General features: G+C 40.1%; 2 protein-coding genes across 10 annotated transcripts in view; one reads left to right on the top strand and one right to left on the bottom strand.

Annotated features, from left to right (window-relative positions):
• CEP95 (centrosomal protein 95) overlaps positions 1-12094 on the top strand; it is a 36875-nt gene extending 24781 nt beyond the window's left edge. For 7 of the 9 annotated variants that reach the window (XM_025889938.2, XM_025889936.2, XM_025889937.2 and 4 more), the window contains 9 exons: positions 4533-4672; positions 5465-5551; positions 6599-6728; positions 7547-7716; positions 7829-7903; positions 8967-9119; positions 11005-11151; positions 11441-11512; positions 11761-12094. In XM_025889938.2, the coding sequence (XP_025745723.2) occupies positions 4533-4672; positions 5465-5551; positions 6599-6728; positions 7547-7716; positions 7829-7903; positions 8967-9119; positions 11005-11151; positions 11441-11512; positions 11761-11937 (1151 nt within the window). In that variant the 3' untranslated portion in view covers positions 11938-12094. Of the gene's footprint in view, positions 1-4532; positions 4673-5464; positions 5556-6598; positions 6729-7546; positions 7717-7828; positions 7904-8966; positions 9120-11004; positions 11152-11440; positions 11513-11760 lie in introns of all 9 variants that reach the window. The other 2 variants (XM_073883267.1, XM_073883268.1) reach the window with 2 other exon arrangements.
• Positions 12095-19686: 7592 nt separating this feature from the next.
• The window catches only part of SMURF2 (SMAD specific E3 ubiquitin protein ligase 2), a 115904-nt gene continuing 112650 nt past the window's right edge, over positions 19687-22940 (bottom strand). The window contains exons 17-19 of the mRNA XM_025889921.2: positions 21831-22032; positions 20603-20678; positions 19687-20282 (exon numbers count right to left, since the gene is read on the bottom strand). Coding sequence (XP_025745706.1) covers positions 20183-20282; positions 20603-20678; positions 21831-22032 — 378 coding nt within the window. The 3' untranslated portion in view covers positions 19687-20182. The remainder of the gene's footprint in view (positions 20283-20602; positions 20679-21830; positions 22033-22940) is intronic.

The raw sequence follows: 22940 nt of genomic DNA, 5'->3' as shown, positions 1-22940 counted from the left end.
AATATTTAAATTCTTGAGCATGGAATATCTTCTCATTTATTTGTGTCTTCTTTCATCAATGTCTTACAGCTTTCAGTATATAGGTCTTTTATTTCCTTGGTTAAATTTATTTGTAGGTATTTTATTCTTTTTTAAATTATCATTTAAGTATAGTTAATGTAGTGTTAATTACTTTAAGGTGTACAATATAATGATTCAATAATTAATAAATGCTATACACATCTCAGTGCTTATCAATGTAAGTGTACTCTTAATTTCTGTTTTACCCATACTCCACCCACCTCCCATCTGGCAACCACCAGGTCTCTGTATTTAAGAGTCTGTTTTTTTGTTGTTTTTGTTCTTAAATTCCACATATGGGTGAAATCATATGGCATTTATCTTTCTTTGACTTATTTAACTTAGCATTCTACTCTGCGTAATCCATGTTGTTGCAAATCACAAGATTTCATTCTTTTTTATGGCTGAGTATCTTTTTAAAGCAACTGTAAATGGGATTGTTTTAATTTCTCTTAACATACAGTTCTTAGCATATAAAAAGCAACTGATTTTTGTATATTGATTTTATATCCCGTGACTTTACTGAATTTGTTTGTATTCTAACGGTTTTTTGGTGGGGTCTCAAGTTTTCTATAACTACTAGGATGTCATCTACAAATACAAAGTTTTATTTTTTCCTTTTCAATTTCATTGCCTTTTTTTTTTAAGATTTTATTTTTAAGTAATCTCTACACTCAACGTGGGGGGCTCAAACTCACAACCCTGAGATCAAGAGTCACATGCTCCACGACTGAGCCTGCCAGGCGCCCCTGAATGCCTTTCATTTCTTTTTGTTACCTAATTGCTCTGGCTAGGATGTCCACTACTATGCCGGATAAAAGTAGTAAGAGTAGGCATCCTTGTCATGTTCCTGAAATGAGAAGAAACACTTTCAGCATTTCACCATTAAGCATAATGTTAGCTGTGGGCTTATCAAACATGGCCTTTATTATGTTGAGGTACATTCCCTTTATACCCAGTTTGTTGAGAGTTTTTATCCTGAATAGATGTTGAATTTTGTTAAATGCTCTCTCTGCATCTGTTGAGATGATCATATTTTTATCTTTCATTTTGTTAATGTGGTGAGTCACATTGATTTGTGGATGTTGAACCATCTTTGTGTTGGAATAAATTCCACTTCATTATGGTGTGTGATCCTTTCACTATACGGTTGAATTCAGGGGAGCTTGGGTGGCTCAGTCAGTTAAGTGTCCAACTCTTTGTTTTGGTTCAAGTTGTGAGATCAAGCCTGGCATTGGGCTTCACACTCAGCAGAGAGTCTGCTTCTCTCCCTCTGCCCTTCCCCCTGCTCACACACATACACACCAGTTACGTTAGACTTTTCTGATTTAACTATATATTTACCTTTACCAGTGAGATTTGTACTTTCATATGCTTTCCTGTTACTAAACAGCACCCTTTTATTTAAAGAAGCATCTTAAAAATTTCTTGTAAAGCTGTTCTAGTATTAATGAACTGCTTCAGCTTTTGCTTGTGTGGAAAACTATTTCTCCAGTTCCAAAGGACAATTTTGCTGAGTAAAATAGTTTTTCTTGGCAGTTTTTCTCTTTTAGCACTTTGAATATATTGTGCTATTCCCTTCGGGCTTGAAAAGCCTCTGAAAAATCTAAGGATAGTGGTATGTGGGTTCCCTTGTACATAACAAATTGTTTTTCTCTTGTTGCTTTAAAGATTCTCTCAAATTTGACAATTTATGTATAATGTGTGTTAGTGTGGGGGTCTTTGGATTCATCTTATTTGAAAGTTTCTGGGCTTCCTGGATCTGGATGTCTGTTTCCTTTACCCAGGTTAGGGGAGTTTCCAGCCATTATTTCTTTGAATTGGCTTTCTGGCCTTTTTCTCTCTCTCCTACTTTTAAAGGGACCCCTATAGTGTGAATATTGATCCACTTGCTGGTGTCCCACAAATCCCTTAAGCTGTCTTCTTTTTTATTCATTTTTCTTTTTGCTTCTCTGTTTGGGTAAGTTCCACAGTTCTTTGAGTTTGTAATCCTTTCTTCTGCTTCATCTAGTCTGCTGTTGATCCCCTATATTGAATTTTTCAATTTAGTTATTATATTTCTTAATTATGTGACTTCTGTTTGGTACTTTCTTATATTTTCTTTTTGTTGAGATTCTCACTTTGTGCATACATTGTTCTCCTGACCTTGGTGAGCATCTTTATGACCACCATTTTTAAGTCTTCCTCAAATAAAGTCCGTATCTCTGTTTCATTAAGGTCTGTTTGAGTTTATCTCATTTCTTTGTTAAAACGTATTCTTTTTCTTCATTTTCCTGTCTCTGTTGGTCTCTGTGCACTAAGAAAAACAGCCACCTTGTCCAGTCTTGAAGGAGTAGTGCCTGTCCCTATCTCCTGGGTGTCTCAAACCTTTGTGATTGTCCAAACTGCCTTCTGTGTTCTTAATGGCTCCCAATAGATAGAGGGTGTGCCAAGGCCCATTTCAATGTAGGGTTTTTTCTCATTCACCTGAGGTATAGGAGTCATTCAGCTAGTTTCTGGATTCCCTTCTGAGGGAATTATTCCATATGTAGCTGTAGATTCAGTGCATCCCTGGGAGGAGGTGCATTCAGGAGCCTCTATATTGCCATCTTATTCCTGTTTTTATACTGGTAACAGCTCATATTTACTTGTAAATGCTATTATTTTATGTTTTTAAACTTAGAAAGATACTGTATTACTCTGCAACTTTGTTAATGTTGTTTTGGAAATCTTTGTTGATTACAGATCCAGCATTTTTATTAAGTTCATAGAATAATACTCCATTTGTATGAAATATATATATCACCATTTCCTCTATTGCAGGACATACAGATTGCAAAAGTGTAGTTATGAAAAGTGGAAACAATGTACAACCTGTAACATGTGCAGAAATTTCTCTAGAATCTTGGGCCACCTGGTTGGCTGAGGCATAGACCATGGGACTCTTCATCTCAGGGTTGTAGGTTGTGAGTTTGAGCCCCATGTAGGGAGTAGAGTTTACTTAAAAAAAAAAAAAAAAAGTTTCTGTAGGCTCTACATCTAGTAGAACAGCTTTTTACTACAAAAAATAATCTTTTTTTCTCTTGTTTCATCTTTCTCCCCTTAAACTTTCCCAAGTAATTAATTGCTAGGTAAGCCTCACCTAGTAACCTACATGTTTCCCTTCTATACACATACACATCATATCCCATTTTGGAAAACTCTAAGTTAAAATGTTATTTTCATTGGATCTTTAATGAAAAGAATACATTATGGATGTAATAAGATGTCATAAAAACATCATTTAAAATCAGTTGTGCAAGTCAGTTTTCTTATTTTTTTTTTTAAGATTTATATATTTATTTTGGGGAACACGCAAGCAAGCGAGGGGAAGGGCAGAGGGAGAGGGAGAGAGAGAATCTCAAGCAGACTCCCCCCTGAGCATGGAGCACACCAGCTGATCTTAGGACCCTGAGATCCTGACCTGAGCCAAAACCAAGAGGCGGATGTCCAACTGACTGAACCACCCAGATGCCCCAATCTTACTTTTTTTTTTTCAGTTAAGTATCTCAGTGCCCAAGATGGGGCTCAAACTCATGACACCGAGATCAAGAGTTGCATGCTCCTCTGACTGAGCCAGCCAGGTGTCCCCTAAATATCTTACATTTGAAAGATCTGAATTAAGAGAGTGAGAAAAATAAAAGCTTAGGGAAATTTGAATTCTCTGAGAAGGTTTTAAAGATACCAACTAATTTCCTTAACCTTAGAACTACTCACTTTTCTGAAAAAGGCATGGAGTCCACCTCCACACAACTAGCAGATACCCAAGTACAACTAAAAACAGTGGAACATAAAAACGTTTATGAAGTGACTTGTTAGATCTCTTAGGCAGTGTGGAATTAGGGCTAACTTAACTACATAAGGAAAAATTGGGACTACCTAGAAAATGCTGAATTACGTTAACTTTTTCTTCTAAGCATGCTGCTTTATAAGGGTAAGGTGTGTACATACTTATCTCCTACCTCCTCAGGACCTAGGTAGGTATAAAAGGATAGCAGACATACAGCTTGGATGGTTTAACATTTTCTTTCTCCACCACCACTTCCTTCCACTTAATTCCACGTGTTGCTCCATTTTCAACCCAAAGTTGAATATAGAACCTAAGTACTTTTTTGAGACTGTATACATTTGTGTATTGATCTGACTAAACATACAAATAAATACAAATTAGTTAGGGGCACCTGGGTAGCTCAGTCGGTTAAGTGTCTGCCTTTGGCTCAGGTCATGATCCCAGGGTCCTGGGATCGAACCCCATGTCTGGTTCCCTGCTCCTCTGCCCCTCTCCCCACTCGTGCGTGTGTTCTCTCTCTCAAAAAAAAAAAAAAAAGTTACAGGAGAGAGTATGTTTAGCGCATTCACAGTCATTCTTTTTGGATTTGGTAAAAATCAACTATTTGATTTCCAACTTAACGTTTCTGGCTATATAGGAACTAATGGTACATGTCATATTGTAGGACTTTCCACGCATAGAAGGCCACCCTACAGATCTCATTCGCTCTCTCCATCTCCAGTTAACAAAAACACACAGTTCCATAAGGAGAGAATACGGCAGCGAAAGCCAAAAGAAACAGATATTCGGCAATTCCAAGCAAAGGTACATCCCATCTTTGACTAAGATTGGGTAGCAGGCAATACCTTTTACCCTCAACCAAATACTACAGTGAACGTACTGTTGATTAAAGGCTTAAAATGCACTTAATATTCTTGAACTGAGTGGATGGTAGATTATGTGACATAGCTTTTTGTCCCCCCCCCACCTTTATGGAACATAAAACTTGTGATACTCTTAAGAAAACTAACCTTGTCAGATATAACCCAGTGCTCAGGTGGATTCAAAAAGAGTAGATCAGTGTGGGTTGATATTTTCAGAGAGTGTTTCAGAAAGGATGAGAATTGGAGGTGGATTAAAAGTGATAGACTAGTTGAGTTACAGGTAGGATTAAAGTGCCCAAGACAGGAATGAGAGGAAGTGGTTAAGATTCAACACGGAGAATTACGATTACCAAGGAAGGCTTTCCGCTGTGGAATAGGGATTTTGAAATGCAGCATAAATTTAGAACACGTACATTGTTTGCTATAGCATATTTTATGATTGTGAAAAACTGAAATTAATTCAGGTGTCTTATAATAACATGTAACTTCTACTCAAGGGACTGTCAAAATAATTATAAAACCTATATACAAAAAACAATGCATTTTTGGGGGGACATAAAATTTTATGTCCCAATTGCATGCTTGTTAAATAATGTATATTTATGATAGCGGGGGCCTGAAAGGAACTTAAAAAAAAAATGGAATGGCAGAATCTTAGGTTAATTTTTTTCCCTACATTTTCATTTTGTGTATGTTTTTAGTAACTAATGTTATATGGCTTTTTCTGCTCTAGGCAATAACTGAAGCATTTGAAAGGGAACTAAGAAGAAATAAAGTTCAAGAGAATATTGGATCTCTCGGAATAAATGAGGAGGAAACAGTGGGTAAAAGTCTCTACTGTAATAAATGCAACTTGATCAGATCAGTGGAAAATACAGAGATGATTTTTTTTTACTTAAAAAAAAACTTTTTTAAAGATTATTTGTCAGAGCGAGCAAGCACAAGGCGGAGGGGGGGAGAGTGGCAGAGAGAGAGGAAGAAGCAGACTCCCCACCAAGCAAGGAGCCCCCCTGTGGGACTTGGTCCTGGGATCATGACCCAAGCTGAAGGCAGACACTTGGTACCAAAGGATACCAGCACTTTTCCTTCCTGTCTAAAACGTCCATCAGTTTTTAGGGGGTTCTGTTCACCAGGGGTTTAAAAGATAGCTGAGGCTCACAGGTTCAAGGGGAGTGAGGAGCTCCCACCTGTTCTGTGCCTGGGTGGAAGAAGCCCAAAACAGACATGCCCATTGCCTTTTCAAAAGGATGGTTACAGAAACTAAGTGAAAACTGGAGGGGCGCCTGGGTGGCTCAGTCAGTTAAGCGTCTGCCTTTGGCTCAGGTCATGGTCCCAGGGTCCTGGGATCGAGCCCCCACATCGGGCTCCCTGCTCGGCAGGAAGCCTGCTTCTCCCTCTCTCACTCTCCGAGCTTGTGTTCCCTCTCTCGCTGTGTCTCTCTCTCTCAAATAAATAAAATCTTAAAAAAAAAAAAAAAAAACTGGAAAAGTGCTTGTGTTGGAATGTTCATGAACAAAACAGGATATAAAATACAATATGGCTGCAATAAACATTATTTAAGCACTTTTTTAATCTACATGGAAAAAGTTGTCAAACCAGTACATCAAAACGTTATTAGTGGTTGTGTTTAGGGTGTGGGACTATGGTGACTCTGAAACTCAAAAAAGATTCAGTGCTTTTTCAGATTCCAAGGGGTGCCAGAAGCCAAAAGATGCTTTTAACTTAGATAAACACGAAGCAGGTTTTAGAAATTGGAAGTAAGGTGTTTGGTTGGGGATTAGCTATTTTTGTCAATGTGTAATATTTAAGATAATATATGAGAGTTATTAGACTTTTATTTCTATTCTGTTTTATGTCTGCTTCTAAGGAAAAAATATACAGAGAAGCTGTTCATAAAGGAACTCCAAAACGTAGTCAGCCCTGGAAGACTTACTCTAGAAAAACCACAACTCCAAGTCCAAGAGGTGGCTTGCCAAAGCCAAATAAAGCAGTTCCAAGTAAGAACCACAAAATTGTACTTTATGGAAAACTGGCATCCTTTGAAAGCGTGTGCTACATTCCAAGGACACAGCACTGAAAACTTAACATCAACCAGTTAGCTGGAGAAAGTTCCTCTTTTATCACTGCCATATGCTAGATTTCTATAAAGAGAGATAAAACTCATAAATAAGGCATTTATTTAAAACTCTTAATACCTTCGGGAGGCCTATATATTGGTACCGGCGGCACCAGTGGGCAGTCCTGCCTGCTGCTCCAGCTGTAGCCTCACTCTGCTCACTCACACCAGTTGCCTTTTCTTTGTTTCTGGGAAGTTGGTAGAACCCGCGGGATGCTCCAAAGCAAACAGATGTCCCGTCCAGCTCCTGTTATATTGACAGTCGGTGCCAGTGAATGTTAGAGTCCTGTTATAAGGAAAACAAGGTCATGTGAAATGCCAGGGTTCCATTTCAAACACTGCTGGCCTTCTAACGACATCCCATCAGAGACTTTGCCTCTCAGTAGAGCTGAGAGGTGTTTGACCACACGCACAGTGTCTACCCCAGTCACTGAGTCAGCTGAGCAGTTAGGAAGGACTTCTGCATCAGTCAGAACTGTTGAGCTTATTTTCGTCCTTACTGGTAGTTGGTGTACTCGGATCAAAGAAGGAGTGCGAAAGTGATTGACATACTTTGAGATTTATTCTTTTCAGGATCAGAACTGCATCACTTAGATAAGCTTTGCTCTACCAGGAAGGTAGAATGAGAGTTCTTATTAAAAGCTATCAGCAAATCTCTCAGACTGAAGGATTTTATGGTGGTTTTGTTTTACCTTGCAGTGAAAGTAAATGAACACAGTCTCCTGCCCCTTATGCTGGAGCAGTTTCCATTTCTCTATGTTTCTGGCCAAACACTAAGCAAAATGTGGAAACAGCAGATTACACAGGTTGAACAGCTCAAAAAAGATGCATATAGAGAAAATCGATCAAAGAAGAAACTCCAGGATGAAGTAAGTTAACTGTCAATTACAAGCTTAGAAATATAAACCAGAAAAGGGAAGAGCTTATCCTTCAGAATTTAGTGAATAGCATTAACCTCCTTCCTTTCTGTCCCTCCTAAAGATAGAAGAAGCCTTAAAAAGGCATGACCTCCTTACTGCACTGGTCAAGAAAGAATATGAACATAACAAGAGACTGGTATGTTAAGAGCAAGTTGAGTGTTATGATTTTGAGTTTGTAAGTTATATTAATTACTTATATTTATACAACTGGGTAATAGGTCCACAGACTTCTACCTCTAACACTTGCCTATGGAAGCATCTAAGGCTGTAACCAAAATTGATGAGGGGCAAAGGTGCTGAGTACTTTATATATACGGTTTCATTTGGTCTTTACAGTAACATAATGGAGATGTTTTCTCTGAGGTGCTAATTTATGCTTGGTTCCACGGTACTCAGCAAGGGGCAAGGTTGAGATTTTAATTCAGGTCTGTTTCTACCTCCACAGCAACTTTGAGGTACCAGGTGGTTGTAAGCTAGTGAGTGCTTTTTGTCCTCTCTGATCTAAGGTCGTAAGTAGAGAACTGAGCTAGTTTACCACCCTCCCTTCCTTCTGATTTGGATTGAGAATTATACATAGCACATCTTCTGTTGAGTATAATGGAGAGGACAGAGGTCAAAGACAGTATGTCAGAAGAAGGGATTTTAAAACTCTTGGTTGAGATAAGCAGTGAACAATTTCAGAGAAAGAAGGGGAAGCCAGCTGAAAATCTACATATGGTACTTTTGGGGAAAAGAAAACTAGTTATCAGTCTGGACACCTTGTTGAGGGCGTTATGTACATGACCTCATTTCATCCTCACTACTTTGTAAGATACTAATTTCCTTAGTTTTGACATAAATACTCTTGGTGTGACTCAAGCTTTGCTTAAAAGTCAGAACGCCTTTTTTCTACTCCTTTTAAGCATCTGGGTGTGGCTTAGGCAACCCCCTAGGGGACATGGGGAAAGGAGATCTTCATTTCCACCGAGATCAGCTGCAGCAGTCGGGGCTCGTTGGGGCATCCTTTCAGACTGGTGACGAACCTACCAAAGGCTGGAAGGCTTCTGGGGGCTGACAGTTTTTCAGAGTCTATGCCCAGGTAGTAGGCCACTGGCCCTGCATGCCTGGCTTACTCCTTGAAGACCTCATGATGGGGAGTGGGGCAGCTAAGAATGCCAGTCTGTCTTCCTCTTGGCCTTACCTTTTTTTCCCTTTCCCAGCAAGACTTCAAGGACCGCATTCATAGGCAGAAGCTGACACAGTCAAAGATAACAGAGAATCGGCAACAGATTGTCCGTGCCCGAAAATACTACGATGATTACAGAGTTCAGCTGCATGCAAAAATGATGAGAATGAGGACCCGGGAAGAAATGGTAAATACAGGTTTTTTTGTTTGTTGTTTTAAGATTGATTTATTTTAGAGACAGGATGAGGGAACAAGTGGTGGGGAGGGGCAGAGGGAGAATCTCAAGCAGACTCCTCACTGAGCTCGGAGCCCGACATGGGGCTCCATCTCATGACCCTGAGATCATGACCTGAGCCGAAATCAGGAGTTGGACGCTTAACCGACAGCCATCCAGGTGCCCCGTAAATGTAGCTTTTTATGCAACCCTGTCAAACGGGTGAATTTTATCTGTTAGCTTTCAGGACTACCTTCTTTGTGACTCCTGTCCCAATTTGAATCCAAAACCCAAATGCAAGTCCTAAAGTGCCGGCTCTCAGAGTTTCAACTTGTCCGTGCCTCATTTTATTACCTGTGTGGTACATCTCCAGTGCCCTCATTCCCTCTGACCCCCTGCATGTGTTTCCCAGTACAATTGCTTCAAGAGTTTTGGGAGTGTGTTTAGAAGGGACAGGGATTTAAAGTGACTAGATGACCTGGATTCCACATAAAAACGGGAAAGGAATGTAGGACAGATGCGTTGTGAAGTATTTCTCCACAGTATTTGTTGTCTTATCCTAATCAAGCTGAAATGCTTAATCTTTTGGGATTCCAAACTGGCAGTAAATTACATCTCTAGAGTAAAACATTAAGGTCATTACAGTTAACTGGGCTACTACTATCATGCTCATTTCTAGAGGATACTAAGGCTTTGAGAGGTTAAGTAACTTGACTAATGAATGCATGGCTATAAGGAAAACGGGCATATCTAAATCCTTTGAAAAATTTTGTTTTCCTCCGGCCCCGTTCAGTGATAACCACCTCCCCCTTAGTTGTGCACCTGTGTAAATGTGCCATTTGTTTCTTCTCTGGCTGCGGTTCTTTTTCTATATATGTGGCTGCTTGAGAATTGTTTTCTGAAAGCAGTAAAGAATTTTGCAGAGGGGCGCCTGGGTGGCTCAGTCGTTAAGCTCAATCAGTCCTGGGATTGAGCCCCACATCAGGGTCCCTGCTCAGCAGGGAGCCTGCTTCTCCCTCTCCCACTGCTTGTGTTCCCTCTCTCCTTGTGTCTCTGTCAAATAAATAAAATCTTTAAAAAAAGAATTTTGGGGATACAGGAAAGGATGCTGACCACCACTGGTCATTAAGGACGTACAAATCAAAACCACAAGGGGAAACCACTCACTAAAATATAATAAAGACAGGTGTTGGCAAGGATATGGAGAACTTACAGCCCTCATGCAAGGTTGGCAAAATGGTGCAACCACTTTAGATCACAGTCTGGCAGTTCGTCAAAAGGTTAACATGGCTTCCTACCCTGTGACTCCATAGTTTCACTCCTAGGCATATAGCCACACAAATAATCTATGTACGATTACCTGTAGCAGCTTTATTTATAATAGGCAAAAAAAGGAAAAAACCCAAAGGCCCATCAACTGATGGATAAACAAAATGTGATACTCCCATATCGTAGTATTATGTGGCAGTAAAAAGGAATGAAGTATTGATACCTGCTACAACATAGATGAACCGTGAAAACATGCTAAGTGAAAGGAGCCAGATACAAAAGTCCACATATTTTGTGATTATATGAAATAATCCAGAATAGGCAAATTTATAGACACAGAAAGTGTATTAGTGGTTGCAGGGGGTGGGGGAGTGGCTGCTACTGGGTATAGGATGGCTTTCTGAAGTGATGGTTGCACAAATATACAAAAATATACAAAAATCTGAATTCTGCCTCTTAAAAGGGTGAATTTTGTGGTATGTGGATTATTATCTCAATAAAGCTGTTACTTAAAACTATGAAATACAATCAGTACAAAATGTTTGTTCCTCCATGAAAGTTCAGCATAACCATTTTTCTAACCAAACAGATATTTAAGAAATTGTTTGAAGAAGGTTTACAAATTCAAAAGCAAAGATTACGAGACCTAAGAAACTATGCCAAAGAAAAGCGAGCCGAACAAAAGAAACAGCACCAGAATGAACTGGACTCAATGGAGAACTACTATAAAGACCAGGTGAGCTCACTGTTGCTGGTTCACACTCTAATGTACTTAATCCCGGCCACCTTGTGTCAAAAAACAGCTTACTCTGTTTAATAAAAAACCTCCACATATTAACTCAACCTGTCACACTGCTGGTTAGACTGATTATTCACGATAAGCTAGAACTTGACCACAGTACAGATTCTCTATATTGCCCCATTTCTATTAAAATAAAGATTTTAAGTCTGTGAACATTATATATCAGAATTGTTAAATTTGGGCTACAGATAAACATTTGGGTTTTTTTCCTCTCTATACACAGTTTTCATTGCTGGCAGAAGCCATATCACATGAACGTCAGGAACTCAAAGCCAGAGAGAAATCCCAGGCCCAGGTAATAATTAACAGGATAGAAATCATTGATTTACATTTTTAAGAACTAGAAAACAATTGTATTACATCTACGACCCAGAACATTTATCCTATGGTTAATCCTATAAAGAGGATTTATTCTGTGTTAATTTTACCTGTTAAGTCTCTGTAAGAGCGACTGCTCAATTATGACAATGGCAGGAGCTTGAGGAGGGGGGATAAAAATTGACAGGGGCCCAGACCAGTGTTGTGACCAGCCTTATCTTTTAGACACTGTATAAGGTGAAGAGGGAGCTGAGGTCAAAGATGGAGAAGGAAATTCAGCAACTGCAGCACATGATAACCCAGGATGACGACGACTCTTTCTTCCGGGAATTGGAAGCTGAGCGCTTCAGAGCTCGGCTTCATCTGGCTTCTTTTCAGTACAGTAAAAATCCCTTCCTCTGAGGCCCGATTTTATAAGTGGTTTCTGGAGGACTTGACTAGGACAGATCTAGAACTGAGCCAGTAAACAGTCTAAACCAGGAGACTTGTTTCTAAATGCCTAATGCATTCCAGTACTTTTTATGACAATTTTTTAAATAAAAATCATTTTCTCGAAGTATACCGCTTTGAATTTATGACTTCAGAGGAGGAATAAAGGCACACATTCACGGTCAGAGTTGCACTAACGTAATTAACAAGCCTTGCTTGAGCAGCCAGCTTCCGAAGCCTATTGCTGTAGTTCAGTAAAAACAATAAAAGTCTCTAATTCAGAGAAGCACCAGAAGTGTGGGCTTGTATTAAGAGGTGGGAGCTGGGGTTAAATCTTTAAGGTACTGTGTAGACGTTTCATCTGGTGACTGGAAAATGAGTTTGTGTATATGGCCTCTGTTAGTTGGCAGAGGACAGTGTGAGAAGAGGCAAAGGGTGGAAGGTGTGGGCCTCAAGGAGCACTAGTGCATGGAAAGGAGGCACACTGGACTTGGAGTAAACAAGTACACCGACCCTCTTTCTGGTATGGAGGGGCGGGGGGGGGGGGGAGGACCAAAAACCCAGCAGGGTGTGGCACCTTCCATGGAAAGGGAGGCTTCAGCTTTAGTAAAGGCCAAGAGCAGTTGAGGATATGGGGACTTTGCTGATCAAAGCCAGAGAGTGGCACAGGGTACCAGGGAGGGACTGAAGGGGAGAGGAGACACTCCCGTTAGGGCAGGTAGAGAGTAGCATGGTGATGAGCATATGAACATGTTTCATCTGGCATTTCAAGCCGTTCAGACTATATTACCCAGCTCATTGGATTGCTATGACCAATTTCTTGTCTTAAAAAAACATTAAACTGCCTTTAAAACTTTGCCCTCCGGAGGAGAGGGGGAGGCAAACCATAAGAGACTCTTAAAGATAGAGAACAAACTGAGGGTTGCTGAAGGGGAGGTGGGTGGGGGGATGGGCTAAACGAGTGGAGGATATTCAGGAGGGCACTTGTAGGATGAGCACTGAGTGTTATGTGTGAGGAATCACTAAATTCTACTGAAACCAGTATCACATTATATGTTAACTAGAATATAAAAATATGGAAGAAAAATAATTTAAAAATAAAGCTTTGCCCTCTGAAGAACAAAGCTATAAGCATCGTGCTCCCTGATTTCAAACTGTATGACAAAGCTGTTAATAATCAAAACAGTATGGTATTGGCATAGAAACACAGATCAGTGGAACAGAATAGAGAGCCCAGAAATAAACCTACACATAGGTGGTCAATTTACGACAAGTGAGCCAAGGATATACAATAGGAAAAGAACAGTCTCTTCAACAAATGGTGTTGGGAAAACAGGACAGCCACATGCGAAAGATGACACTGAACCACTATCTCACACACAAAAATTAACTCCAAAGGATTAAAATCTTGAACGTAAGACCTGGGACCATAAAGTTAGAAGAAAGCATAGGTGGTAAGTTCCCTGACACCGGTCTTAGTGATGATTTTTTTGATTTGATACCAAAAGTAAAAATAATGAGTGGGAGGGACTACATCAAACTAAAAAGCTTCTGCATAACAAAGGAAACCAACAAAATGAAAAGGTAACCTATCAAGTGGGGATAAAATATTAGCAAATGAGATACTATAAAGGGGTTAATATCCAAAATATATTAAGAATTCATATACCTCGGGACACCTGGGTGGCTCAGTTGGTTAAGCATCCGACTCTTGATTTTGGCTCAGGTCATAACTCAAAGGTTGTGAGATCGGGCTCCGCATCAGGCTCTGTGCTGGGCGTGGAGCCTACTTAAGATTCTCTCCCTCCCTCCCTCCGCCCCTCTCCCCACCTCTCCCCATCTCAAAAAAAAAACAAAAACATACAACTCAATAGCAAAAAGAAACCTATCCAATTAAAAAATAGGCAGAGGAACTGAATAGACATTTTTCCAAAGATGACACACAGAGGGCCAACAGGTACATGAAAAGGTGCTCAACATCACTAATCATCAGGGAAATGTGAATCAAAACCACCCCACACCTGTTAGAATGGCTATTATCAAAAAGAAGTGTTGGGAGGATGTGGATAAAAGGGAACCCCTTGTGCATTGTTTGTGGGAATGTAAGTTGGGGCAATCAAAATGGAAAACAATATGGAGGTTCCTCAAAAAATTAAATGTAGATGGTGGACCTGGGTGGCTCAGTGAAGTGTCTGACTTGGTTTCAAGCTCAGGTATGATCTCAGGGTCCTGGAACTGAGACCCACGTGGGGCTCCTTGCTCAGTGGGGAGTCTGCTTAAGGATTTTTCTCTCTTCTTCTGTCCCTGCCCTGCTTGCTCGCTAAAATGTCTTTAAAAAAAAAAGATCTTTAAAAAAAAATTTTTTTTAAAGAATTACTATTATGTCTCAGCAATTCCACTTCTGGGTATTTATCTGAAGAAAATGAAAACACTAACTGGCAAAGATATATGCACCCCCATGTTCATTGCAGCATTATTTACAATAGCCAAGATACAGAAACTTAAGTGTCCATAAGAAAACATGGTGTTTATACACAATGCCGTATTATTCAACCATTAAAAAAAAGGAAGTAAAAACAAACAAAAAAACCCCATAAGGGTGTTAAGTGAAGTATGTCAGAGAATGACAAATACCATTATCTCACGTGTGGAATCTAAAAACAAAATGGAGCTCATAGATACAGAAAAAAGATTTACAGTTGCCAGAGGTGAGGGGGTGGGGGAATGGGTGAAAGAGGTCAAAAGGTACAAACTTCCAGTCATAAAATAAGTCACAGGGATGTAAGGTACCGCTTGGTGTCCACAGTTCATACTATATTGCATATTTGATAGAGTTGCTAATAGAGTAGACCTTAAAAGTTCTCATCACAAGAAAGAAAGTTGTAACTATATATGGTGTTGGATGTTACACTACACCTTATTGTGGTGAGCAATCTGCAACATCTATGCATACCAAATCATTAAATTGTACAACTGAAACAATATGTCAGTTATACCTCAATTTTTAAAAAGAACTTTGCCCTTCTGGTCTCTGGTTCTCCACCTTCTTGCCATGCCATCACGTCCGGGAGAAGTGAGTGGTCTGAAAGGTTGAGTCTGATGTGTGTCTCCATCTTCAAGCCCAGTTCCTGTGCTAAAAGTCAGAACACTGTGGACATTTGGGCAGGCAGGAGAAATACCTTAGAAGGGTCCCTCACCCACCCCGTGGACTGCTACAGCTGCCTCTCCACTTTCTCCACTTACAAAACACTTCAAGGGAGACAGAAGTGGGGTTTACAGCTCATAGACTAATTGTTATCCTAGATAAATCATAGCCGAAATATCCACGAAAGTACGCTGATCAGCAAGAGTTGAGCCTATCACCTTGGAAATGTAGCCAACTATATAATGAACACAAACAAGGAAGAAGCTGTATCCCTGGCAACTAATACAGAGCCTGACACACAGTAGGAGCACAGGTTATTTGTTGAATGAACAAGTCATAGGGCAAAGACCTGATAAAAGGTAACTTTAAAATCTGGCTCGGCAGGACACCTGACTGGCTCAGTCTGTAGAACACGTGACTTGATTTCCGGGTTGTGATGCCCCACGTTGGATACAGAGATTACTTTAAAAAATAAAAATACTAAAAAAAAAAAAAAAAAAAAAAAAAATTTTAACCCTTGGGGTGCCTGGCAGGCTCAGAAGAGCATGTGACTCTCGATCTTGGAATTTTAAGTTCGAGCTCCATGTTGGGTGTAGAGATTAAAAATAACAAATCTCGGGGTGCCTCAGTGGCACAGTCGGTTAAGCACCCAACTCTTGGTTTTGGTTCAGGTTGTGATCTCAGGATCATGAGATCAAGCCCCACACTGGGCTCCACACTCAGTGTGGAGTCTGCTCGGGATTCTTTATACCTCTCCTTCTGCCCCTCCCCTCCATGCTCGCTCTAATAAATCTTTAAAAAAAATTTAAAAATCTTTAAAAAATTAAAAGCTGGTTTGTCTGGTTTGCTAAGAGTGTTTATGTAGGAATGTATCCCTTTTTCCTGTATAATTACCTCTATCCTGTTACAAGGCTCTTGTTCTGTTGTATGGATCCTAACTGTAAGCATCTGGGATACACAAGACAAATAAACGCAGTGGGTACCAAGGTTAACCTTCATTATAACAAAGAGACAAACCTTCCAGGTCGCCACACAGCAGAAAAATGTATCAAATCAAACTTTTGGATAATTCATAGATTATAAAAAAACTAAAATCCTTACTATACTAACACTACAAATTTTAGATAATAACCAGTAAACATGGCAATGCTTTAATCAAGCAAAAAAACTTCAAAAGGATGTAAAGAACGGCCAGCACGCCCCTTTCTCTGGGCTTTACTATCCCGCTCCCACCTCCCTCCACTTCCCCGACATTCCTTTCTGGGCGGCCTGTGCCACAGGAGACTGACACAGGCTGTGCTCTGGATGAAGAAACCTTGTAGCCACTCCTGTTTTGACCCGTGTATTTAGCTGGACTTTCATCCACTATCCACGATCATTCACCATTGTGAATCATGGCCCTTCAAGTCTTGGTTTCTTGGAAAAATGTAACTGGTTTCTCCTTTTGAGGATTTTACGGCTCGACACCAAGATAGTAGAGGCGGCCCCTACCACTGCTCGGGCCACCAGAGCCCCAACCGCCACGGTTCCAGGCCTGGCGCGCGGACCCAGGGAGCCCAGAGCAGCCTCCAAAATCCATCCCCACACAGCCTCCCCCTCCCAAGCAGCTGCCGGCTGCCAATCAAGCCAATCAATCTGCTCTGCCTGGGGATGGGGGGGGGGGGGGCTCCCTGAGGCTCTGTGGTGTGACAAGGCAACAACTGAGGCAGGCACGTGAATCTTCGTAAACTTCTCACTTGATGGCTCATCGGCTGTCACTCTCCACAAAGCCAATCACAAAGTTTTATCAAAACAATTCATTATAAACTCAATATTCTTTAAAAACTTTGATGCTGTGACAGTGCAAACAGCATTCATTTTATTGCTCAACTGCGGCATGGGCACATACATAGTTAATTTTTTTAAAAACCATTTATACAGATGTTATTGATAAAGCTCATGTAACAACTGAGTGAAAATACAAAGAATATCAAAGCTAAAACACTCTGTAATAAATACAAATACAATGAAAATGATAAAACTTTGCTTTTAAAGTCAGTTTGAGGGAAAGAAGAATATTACATCAAGTGAACTAATTACATCTAGTAAGAAAACAACTCAGCATTTGGTACACTCATCACCCGAACAGAAGAACATCCGGCCCCACACGGCGCCCGCTGACCGCGCGCTGCTGCTTAAATACAGAAGCACGCCGCTCTATCAAACTACAGACGACTAGAATCGTCTCTAATTCCCAACAATGCAACCAGTTCAACGCCCTGGAAGTTCAAAGCGGACTTAGTGTTGTAAAATAAAGCGAATTACATTGTACTTAAAAGGAAGGAATTCTGTGCTCTGAACCATAAATGCTAACAATTGAAAAAAAAAAGTAAAAACCCATTCAGGGCAACAAACTATGTGCAAAACAAAATGTACACTATACACAGCACTGTTTAAAAACTCTTTACACCAACAAATTAGACCCTCTGAAACAGAACTCACCTCTGTACTGCATATGAGCTCTACAAATAATCACTGTTCGTAATTAAGCATTCATGGTGGAGAGGCCGTGTATGGAAACGTGACATCACGTATCTGAAATAACACAACTGGAGGGAGGGATTAGAAAAAACCCAGCTAAGAGGGACATGTGGAAATAAATATTCACATTACATATGAGGTGCAAGTCCCAGATTCAATGACACGGTGGGGGTTTTGTTTGCTTATTAGCACCTGTTTGGAAGTCATCAGGGAACATAATTTTGAAAATGAAATCTAAATCACGTCTTTCTAAATCACGGTGATACCACAGACTATTAGGGTCGATTTCTTTTAAAGCTCTATTAAGTCATTATTATAAAGTTAAAAAGGCACTCAAAAGCAATGGTATTAGCCTGCTTTATTGTACATTATGATAGTCGCATTCATTACTGCATCCGTCAGTTAGGACATCTCTAAAGTGTTCATCATGTACTTACTTTTTGGAAGGTTCTAAGAGTAGGCACAATTACACTGCACTAGTGCTTTAATATAATATAAAAGAGACAGAACTACAACCAATATGGTACTATTGTGAAAGCTGAAAGCTGATAATCAAATAGTTCAGAAACCTTTTCTGTACGTTTCAAGATGTTCTTAGGTACTACTAAGAATGCAGTAGGAAAACACAAAGTGTCTGGGAAGGAAAAGGTCAGCAGAAGCACATTTACCACTGCACGGTATGACTATGACTAGCTTGCATGTAGCAGTCCAATTTGGCTGAATGAAATAAATTCAAATACTTAGAAACTACACAAGTAGTTCTCAACTTTTTTAAGCAGCAAAATTTCCACTTCTTTTATATCCCCTGCCCCAACCTCCCACCCCATGAAAGCTTACTTGGAATTCCAATACACAAAAGAGAGAAATTGGGAGCTGCTCTGGTAAAGGGGGTGGGGGGGTAGTTAGAGGCTCCTGCTCAAATACCAGCTAGGCCTTTCCTCTCCCTTTCTGTCCCTCCTCTCTTAGACCATTACTTCTGAGGCACCTCTGAGGAACCCCTTGGCTCATGAACACAGACTGAAAACCAATCCATCAAACGAAAGAACACAAAGGACCTATTCACTTGATAATTAAGCTGCAAAATTTCAACAGAGCTATCATCAAAATTTGCCCCTCTTGATTCACGTCAGTGTAAGAAAAAAAAAATATATATATATAGTGCAGACTTCTGACAGCTGAATTTAAAAATCCATCCATGATTTCAGAGTTTTTCAATCCTTAACTCCAGAATTTTGGTTGCCTTCTGGATTATGCAACATGCCACACACCTTGAAAGCTAAATCTGGATATTTCAAAATCAGATGCTGATCAACACCAAGGGAACTGGGATTCCCTTACCTCCAAATTAATTCTTCAGTTATAAAGTAATTTATACCAGAGATTTAGAATCACTATTTCTTCAGTAATCCTACCCCCTCTCCTACCCCACCCCCACCCCACCTTCATTTTATTAGGTAAAAACAGGATTTTCTAAGCTGCCTGAATAAAATTTTTCCTTTGTAAAAATTTTAGCTCATGAGCAGCTAAACGAAGATTCTGGATGGTTTACTTGATAGAAACTTAGACCGTAATTAAAATATAAATTAGGTGCACTTGTCATAGGAGACTTTGGTTTACAGAAATAGTATTATATATATTAAAGATAAGCTGACCCAGCAAAAGAATGAAAATCCCATCCCAACCACACGATCTGAGGAGCTATAAAAATGCAGTATTTCCATTTAAGATGAGAAGTAAATCCAAAATACCTGATCATATTGATTCAAGATAAAAAATTAGGATTTTTTTTAAAAAGTCTCTTAAAAACAAGGAGCCCCTGAATGCATCTGACTATATCAATAAGCTTCTAAGTTTAGACTAAATGGTTGCATTAGGAATCTGACAACCAAAATCATGTGGCTGTATTCCAGGAAGTTCGTACTTGAAAAATATACAAAAGACTCACTTAGTCTAGGTTGAAACATATAATGCTTTTAAAATACGTTTTGCTATAGAAAAATGTAATTAAATGTGTAAATGGCTTATTTTTTTTTTAAGATAATGATTCCTTTAGCCAATTGTTTACAAAGGTAGAATAATTCAAAATAATTTTATTTCTTTTTTTACAAAGAGCAAGTACAGGAGCTGTTCAAAATCATGTATTCAATCAAAATGAAATGTGATGTGTACCGACTGCTGAAGGTGTCTTGATGTTTGAAAGACTTGAAATCTGTGGAGCGATTTGAATAGATTACCTTTTATAAAAATAGTAGTAGTCTTTAAGTGTAGAATACTGCCTAACTCTGGATATGTAGGAAAAGTCAGCATTCTTTAGGTTCAAGATATTAATTTTAAATAGCAGCTGAGTATGGCCTCATGGCAAAGCATAAAGACCTCTTTTTTTTTTCCTTGAAAAGGAATTTCAAAATTGTCCTTTCCCCTCACAGTGTCCTAAAAAACTTTTTAAGGGGGGGGGTGGGCATTTTCCTGTATTTCCGCATTCCGCGAAACTTTGCTGAAAGGAGGCTGGCGGTCGGGGTATAAATAGAGTCCTGGGGAAATCCTTGAAGTCTGTCATTCCACAGCAAACCCACATGTTTCTTCGATGGCTGTTAGCAGCTTTTCATATAACTTTTCATAGCTTTCATAGGGCGGAATGTCTATTCGATTGAAGCTGTAAATAAGCAAATCAGATGGACAGAGTTCACTGAGAATAAGCAAACTGGCCTAGCCTAGCAAGTGTGATATTATACTAATTCAGGCACATCACTTTTCATGACACACATAAAAATTAAAAGTTGTATTTCTCTAAAGCAGAGACGTGCCACTTTCAGGTTTTCCTACCAATTTCTGAATAATCTTAAATCATTTAAAAGTGGCTTATTCCTTTTAGAGGTCCTTTTAGTAGTAAGAACAGCAAATGAAACATTAAACTGGTTTAAAACTAACACCTATTGACATGGAATGAGGGGGAAAGCTCCAAAAATAACTCACCAAGTATGGGCTTTGGGCAGGTTGTTGGTGCAGGCATCAATCTGGTGAATGGTGAAGAGTCGTGGGCCTGCAGCACCTGCCGAAGAAGTCAGTGTGGGTCACGTCACTGTATTAGTCTCCAAAATCTTAGAAAAACACTGGTACATAAACCACGGGGCCTAAAGGATGCGGCTACTGGTGACTCCACTACCAGCCACCAAGGGCAGGAGGAAAAGAATCTGGGTTTTGAAAATTGGAATTGACCTTGGGTAACACTGGATTCCTTAATATGCTAGCATTTCAAAAGTCCAGGATTAGAAATCCTTTGCCAACTTCTATCTTCTATTAAAAAAATTGATATGCCAAAAGTATGAGAAGAAAAGTAAATGGATAAATCCAAGGTCAAATATATATACACACATTCAAAAAGATAACCACGGTTTCGTGCCTCAAACTTGGCCAACAGCAAAAGATCAGCAGTCCATGGCATAAATCTCAGTTAACATAAGACCCTCCATAAAAGTGTATGTAGAAATATAGCTTCACTTTACACATCTTGGTAGTCTGTTAGTGAGTTCTCCAAATAGGGAATGTAAGCACAGCTCAAAGGCCGCTCTCCCCGGGACACCTGCCACGGGCGCTGCAGGTAACACGCCGGATCCTGTGCCAGTCTTGCTGTGCGCTTCTCAGCCATGGCTTCAGACGGAAGGAAGCAGCTGCCACCCCGGGAAGCCCCACAGTCCTTGGCGATACTACCAACTCATCCCCAAAGTCAACAGCTATGCCGAAGAACAAACAAATGGTCTGACACCATGTAGTAAGGAAAGCGCTCGGGCCAGACAAACGGCTTCCACAAATGCACACTGCCTCTTTCTAGTAAAAGAATAAAAAAGTTGAGGGAGGAGGCATCCCAAGTGGGTGCAGGTTTTGCCAGATTGAGGTGTGAAGGTGGAAACAGACAGGCTTTCCCTGTGGAAATGTGCACCACAGGCTAAAAGCGAGGTGACCAAAAAAGGCAGAGCATCGTGACTAATGGCCTGGAGCGTGCGGTCCTCACCACAAGCACAGAGGACCCCAGTGGAAAGGGCTCTTGGGAGGGGAACAAAAGAAAGGAAGGAGATGAAGGTATCAAGACGAGAGACTTACAGATACGAAACAGAATGAAGCCCACGGTTTGTAAACTATATATATAAAACAAATATTGATGCCCTGCCCCCCAATCCTCTGAGGCCGGCCATCTGGGTTCTACCTTGTAAAGCTTTGAAGCCCTGCAGAGGCACTCTAGATGATCCTGTCACAAACTGAAGTAACCGCGCTCTTCGCTCTTCATCAAAAAACTCCACAGCCTTCCAGAACCACTTGACGACATTGCTGTCTGGTGTGCAGTGTTTTAACCGGGTGTTTACCTTCCAGTCATTAACATCTATCTTTCCAAGTCCACAGATAATGAGCTGTTAAAATATTGCACAAATAATGAGCCAATGGAAATCCAAGTTAAGCCCCAAATCCCTCAAACAGAACTTTAGATTTGTAGTGTCGGCTCTCATATGATGATTCTTAATCAAAGATACACATCAGAATCATCTAGAAAGCTTTTTCAAAACAGACACATCATCAGGTCCTATGTTCAGAGATTCTGATTCTGTGAGTCTGGGGTGATATTAGGGATCTGTATTTCAAAGGCTCCATGGACCTACGTACGGCAGGCTCCCTACTCAGGGTCTGAGAACCACCACTGTGGTGAACATGACAGGATGAAAGTCCCATATTTTCAGAGAATTCTAAATTTCTGTTTAATGGACAGAAAAAAGACTCAGAGTAAATACAGTTCATATGTGCCTTCCTTAATACCTGCATCATATTGAGTTTCAACACTTACTAGCTTTGGGATGTGGGCAATTTGGTCCACTCCCTCGGCCAGCAGTTTCCCCTGCTGTAATACTGGAGTAACGCCTACCTCACTCCATCCTGTGCAAGAAATAGGTACTGAACAAGTGAGAACATTATCTGTTTGATAATCTTTAAGTTATAGCAAAGTACGAAATACAGGACAGAGAGCTCTGCTGGACACCCTTCTGCACGGGCAGCACACATAAGCCGCATCGAAATCACTGGGATACCACTGACACATCTCCTGAGGCTCCAAGAGTAACTCATCTCAGTCAAGCGTTGATAACCGTGAATTATAACCATGTGCAGCGTAAAGCATGATGTAACTTGCAAATCCCACATGTTATAATTAGTTCTATTAATCCCATATAACACTAAAAGAAACTATGCCTTTTTTAATAAAAAGTTTAATTTCATTACCAAATGAAACTATGTAAAATAAACCCTAACCCTACTGACTAAAATCTCC

This window comes from Callorhinus ursinus, unplaced genomic scaffold, assembly GCF_003265705.2.
Source record: "Callorhinus ursinus isolate GAN/ISIS: 27379988/994484 unplaced genomic scaffold, GSC_fseal_2.0 scaffold50, whole genome shotgun sequence".
NCBI lineage: Eukaryota > Metazoa > Chordata > Mammalia > Carnivora > Otariidae > Callorhinus > Callorhinus ursinus.
Note: the sequence above shows the minus strand (reverse complement) of the source record. Positions and strands in the feature narration are given on the sequence as shown.